This window comes from Rutidosis leptorrhynchoides, chromosome 8, assembly GCF_046630445.1.
Source record: "Rutidosis leptorrhynchoides isolate AG116_Rl617_1_P2 chromosome 8, CSIRO_AGI_Rlap_v1, whole genome shotgun sequence".
In the NCBI taxonomy this organism is placed as follows: domain Eukaryota; kingdom Viridiplantae; phylum Streptophyta; class Magnoliopsida; order Asterales; family Asteraceae; genus Rutidosis; species Rutidosis leptorrhynchoides.
Genome location: NC_092340.1, coordinates 14631560 through 14637238, shown reverse-complemented (window position 1 = coordinate 14637238; position 5679 = coordinate 14631560). Strand labels below are relative to the sequence as shown.

The 5679-nt window shown below is 36.4% G+C and overlaps 1 protein-coding gene across 1 annotated transcript; it reads left to right on the top strand.

Annotated features, from left to right (window-relative positions):
* Positions 1–200: 200 nt before the first annotated feature.
* LOC139863183 (receptor-like protein EIX2) lies at positions 201–4927 on the top strand. Its single transcript, XM_071851831.1, has 2 exons — positions 201–1059; positions 1815–4927. The coding sequence occupies exons 1-2, from the start codon at positions 201–203 to the stop codon at positions 4925–4927; spliced, it is 3972 nt and encodes a 1323-aa protein (XP_071707932.1).
* Positions 4928–5679: the final 752 nt, after the last annotated feature.

Here is a 5679-nt window from a genome sequence, read left to right as displayed (position 1 = left end):
GTCTTAAAAAAAATCGTGTCTTGTTAAATGGGAATCGGTTTGTCTTCCTAAAGAAATGGGGGGTTTGGGCATTACACCTCTTCGGATAAAAAAATTTGGCTTTATTAGCTAAATGGTGGTCAAAGTTAAATTCTAACAAGTATTCTATTTGGAAGTCAATTGTTTCTTCTTCTTTTGGACCCTCATTTCGTGGCAAAACTATGAGCAATGTTTCATCACTACAAACGTCTCAAATTTCTTCGGTTTGGAGAGACTTGATTAACCTCCAAAAAGATGATTCTCTTCTAGGTATTTTAGGATCTAACATTTGGAAATGGAAGATTGGTGATGGGTCAAGTCTTCTTTTTTGGTTTGATGCATGGGCTGATGGCCATGTCTTAAAGGATGATTTTCCTAGTTTGTTTCTTATTTGCTTTAATTGGTTCATCACTGTTAAAGAGTGTAGACTACCCCTCTGTTCAAATGTGGATCAATATGGGTGGAACTTGCATCTTAAACACCCCCTGTCACATTATGATTCTTTAAAAACATTAGAATTATCTTCTTTCTTGGCAAGATTTAAGGTATCTGATAATGAGCAGGATCAAGTTACTTGGATGTCCGAACCTTGTGACTCATACTCGGTTGCAGATGCGGTTAGAATTATTTTGCAATCAAATAATATCCCTTCTCCGATTTGGCCTAAAGTTATTTGGAGAAATAATGTTCCATCCAAAGTTATGATTTTTCATTGGCTAGCTATCAAACAAAGCATCCCCGTTAGAGTTGTCCTTTCGCAAAGACACATTCTACCTTCCAATATTTCAAAGGTTTGTATTTGGTGCTTGAATGAAGACGAAACAGTCGATCATTTATTGTTACATTGCACATGGTCGTTTAAAATATGGGCCGAATTGTTCCGTTGGTGGAACATTAGATGGGTTATCCCGAGATCGATTGAAGAATTTTCGTTCGATTGGTATTTTGAAATGGGTATTAAAGCCTCGAAGTTTTGGAGAATGATCGGTCCCGCGACCTTATGGGCAATTTGGATCGCCAGTAACGATTACATTTTTAATGGTAAATTCACGTGTCGTTCAATCATGGTTCGCAATATCAAGTTCAAGGTCTTCCTATGGGCAACGAATCTCAACTTATGCAACGGCTTTCAATCTTACATTTGGGAACAAAATCCCTTTTTGTTATGTATGTAACTTGTGTTAGCTTTTCTTTATTATGTATTTCTTTCAACTCATGATCGAGCAAGTCTTCATCATTGTATTTTGATGAGTGTCTTCATTGATTTAATGAAGATCTCTACTACTTCAATGATATATAAATCATTTTCGCCCTTAAAAAAAAATCACAGACTTTCTGTTGACTTCTATATAATGCACGTTTCATGAACCACCAAAAGTCTTTAATAATTAATTTGGCCATAAGTATTCATGCATATAGTCTCTTTTGTCCATGCATTACATGTGAGTCATCAATTGTGGACTACTTTGTCCAACAATAATGGCCATAGTACAATGATTTACTTCTTTCATTTTCAACTGTGATAGATATTATCATATTATTTCTAAACACAATGGGACAAGTATATATGTAGAGCTATTTCTAAACATATTTTAGTTCATCCAAAGATAACTAACTATATATAATTTGTTATTCAAGTTGAATATGGTTGTGAAGGAAAGATAAAGAAGGAAAAAAAAAAAAAAATACATTCAAAAAGTGAAAGTGCAAACAAATTTTTTCCGTCAAATAATCATCCAAAATGATTGTTTGTTCTTCATTATCTTACATATATTCTTGTTACTTGTACTTGCTAGTTATCTTTGCATTGTTACGATTTTGCTTATCTAATCAAACCTTTGATGACGTATTATGCAAGGATGTCGAAAGAAAGGCCCTTGTCGAATTCAAACACGACCTGGTAGACGAATCAGATCAACTAGCTTCATGGGTTGATGATGGTAGCAACTGCTGCAAATGGGCTGGAATCGTGTGTGATAATATTACTGGTCATGTTCATCAGATACGTCTTCCGGGACTTGATGGTCATTGTGACTCTTCGAGTTATGGACTGAGGGGGAATCTAAGTTCATCTTTGTTGAACCTAAAGCAACTCGAGCATTTGGACTTGAGTTGCAATGATTTTGAAGGTATCCAAGTTCCAAGCTTCATAGGTTCTCTTAGAAACGTAAGGCATATTAACCTCTCGTATTCCAAATTTAGTGGAATTATCCCTCCTCAATTAGGGAATCTTTCAGAACTAAACGTTCTATCCCTTGGTCGTTTTGGTTATGAAGAAGCACGAAGTAGCGTGATGAATATGAACTGGTTGTCAAGTCTCCGTTTGTTACGTCACTTGGAAATGAACAGAGTTGACCTTAGCAAAGCAACCGATTGGTTTCAGGTAATCAACAAACTTCCTTCCTTGATCGAACTCCATTTTTCTGATTGTCGACTCACGGAAATACATCCACTTGTTCCTAGTCTTAATAATCTCACGTCGCTTACCATTCTTGATCTTTCTTACAACAATTTTAATAGTTCTGTGCCTCGGTGGTTATTTAGTATAACTAGTCTCGTTTCTTTGGATTTAAGCGGATGTAATCTTCAAGGCGCAACTCCTGGTACTACTTATAGCTTTCGTAATTTGACTTCTCTCGAGTCACTACATGTATCTGAAAACAGTTTCATGAATTCTTCGTTAGTATTAGACGATTTGTCTAGTACTATAGGTAGTAATCTTGTTTCGTTGGATATTAGTTATTGTGGTATTTCGAGTTCAGTTGTTGATTCCATTTACAACTTGACCTCTCTTCAGACTCTCGACCTATCAGAAAACCAAATCACTGAAACAATACCCCCCAACACATTAGGCAACCTTTGTAATTTGAGAGAGATCAGTTTGGGTAACAACGATTTTCGTAATTTTAGTTTAACTAACTTTCTTGAGAGTTTTATCAACTGCAAAATGCCTCTTTTGGAGTCCCTATTGCTCCAGTCGTCAAATATCAGTGGTCATCTACTGGATCAACTTGGTAAACTGATACATTTGAAGTATTTAGATATTGAGGATAACCTTATTGCTGGAACAATACCATATTCTATAGGACAGTTATCTTCCATGAAACTGTTATCACTTTCTGGAAATCAGATTTCTGGTCCTATTCCATTCTCGATTGGACGTTTATCATCATTAGAGGCGTTAGATCTTTCGGACAACAAATTGAATGGAAGCATTCCCGATAGCCTCGGTCAACTTTCCAGTTTAAGTTATTTTGATGTTTCTCACAATTTGCTAAAGGGTATCGTGACAGAAGCTCACTTTGAGAAACTAGTGAACTTAAAATATTTTAGCGGAAAAGGCAACAACTTGATGCTAAGACCGCGATTCGACAACTGGGTTCCCCCTTTCCAATTGGAATACTTATACTTGAACTCTTGGGTTTTAGGGCCTCAATTTCCGGCGTGGCTTCAATTACAGAAGAATTTAATAGCCCTAGATATAAGCAACACCCAAATCTCAGAATTCGTAACTGAGTCGTTTTGGAGATCATTTCCCAATATAAGCCGTTTGTATATGTCGAAAAATCATATCCAAGGGACATTGTCAAGTATACCAGAAACACTTCGTTTACTCGACATAAGTTCTAATGTGTTTAGCGGGAACTTAACTTATCTCTCAAACGGGTCGTTCCCAAATTATTTAGATCTGTCTAGTAATTTCTTTGCGGGATCGTTACATCAACTGATGTGTTCAAACGGTGTAAAAGCGACACAAGTTCTCAATTTAGGAAATAATTATTTGTCGGGTGTCATTCCTCAATGCTGGGATAAATGGCCGAGCTTGTGGGTCTTAAACTTGGAGAACAACAGTTTGTCTGGAACGATTCCAACAACTTTGGGTTCTTTATCAAACCTACAATCATTGAACATTCGCGGGAACAAGATCTCGGGAAATTTGCCCGATTCTCTAATGAACTTGACATACTTAGTTATCCTTCAACTTGGTAGAAATGAACTTGTTGGAACGATACCAACGTGGATCGGAACACAACTCACTTATTTGAAAATTCTTAATCTTCGATCCAACAATTTCCATGGAAATATTCCTAGAGAGCTTTGTTATCTTACATCTATCAAGATATTGGACGTAGCTGATAACAATCTAGTCAGTAACATTCCGAGATGCTTCAACAATTTCAGTGTTCTTTCCGGGAGAGAAAATATCTCACCTGGTGAATTTTCCTTCTATTGGGACGTGGTTCACGCTGGACCAACTATCGCTAGTGATTTATTGGTGATGAAGGGGCGAGAGGACGTATATAGTACTATTCTTGAATTGGTGATGTTATTAGACTTATCCGGTAACAACCTTGTTGGGAACATTCCAAGTGAGTTAACCTCCCTTGTGATGCTGAAATCGTTGAATCTATCAAGAAATCAACTGACAGGAATGATACCGGAGAAGATTGGAGAAATGAAATCGCTTGAAACGTTTGATGTATCTCTTAACGAGCTCTCTGGTGAACTCCCCGTTAGTTTGTCAAGTTTAAGTTTCTTGAGTAGTTTCAATGTTTCCTACAATAGATTGACAGGAAGAATCCCATTAAGTACGCAGCTTCAGAGCTTGAATGAGTCGTGTTTCTTGGGAAACAATTTATGTGGAGATCCTCTCTTTGAGAATTGTGAAGTTAAAGTATCCGATACAGAAGATGAAAACAAAGAAGATGGATTACAAGAAACAGACTGGGTCCTGATTATTAGCACGTTGATTGGATTCATTGTCGGTTTTTGGATCGTTGTAACTCCATTACTAGTAAGCAGATCGTGGAGAAATACTTATTTTCGGTTCATTAGTGAACTGCGAAATAAATTTGGTAAGCCAAACAGTCCTCGAGAAGAACCAAAGCATACTCAAGAATATTGGTAAATGGTGTAATAGGTAGCTTGGTTTTGATGGCATCTTCAGCAGTGTTTTGATGTAATATGATAATTATCTACTTAGAAATTCAAAAGCTTCTACTAATTTGTATTTGAGATGATTTTGTACTTAAATCAGTAGGTGATATTTTCTTTTTTATGAAGTCGAGAAGATATGTATTTAATAATTAATGATTTGGGTACAAAAGTGCTCTAAACTTTTAGCAGCAGATAATATGTTGTAGACAACCTAACCATACTTACTTTTTGAAAATGTTATCTCCAGTCTCTTGAAAGATGTGGGAAGGTTAGACGGGTTAACTATCAATATAACAATTCCATATAAAAAATAAATACTTACTTTTCCTGCACCAGATCAGTTGGAACATCTTTAAGTTTTGGGTGTTTTGACCATGTGCTAGCACATCGAGCACAAGCTAGATAGCCTGCATCATCAGATAACATCATCAACAAATTCAACTTCTCTTTTCCTCTTTGAATTACACTCATATTGAAATTTAACAAATCGATTTAAACACGCTAACCTGTTCCTAGACAATACTTGCATCTTTTATGTTCCTGCTGTTTTACATTGTTCATTTCAATCACCGTCAAGGCTGAAATCACACCAACTGCTCCCATAGAGAAGGAAGCCGCAACATGATAATTGTGCATTAAAAAAGATATCTCATCAAGCCAAATCAGAACCAATCGATGCATAATCTATAATTGAAGAGGTGATTATTGGCCGTCGTTCATTTA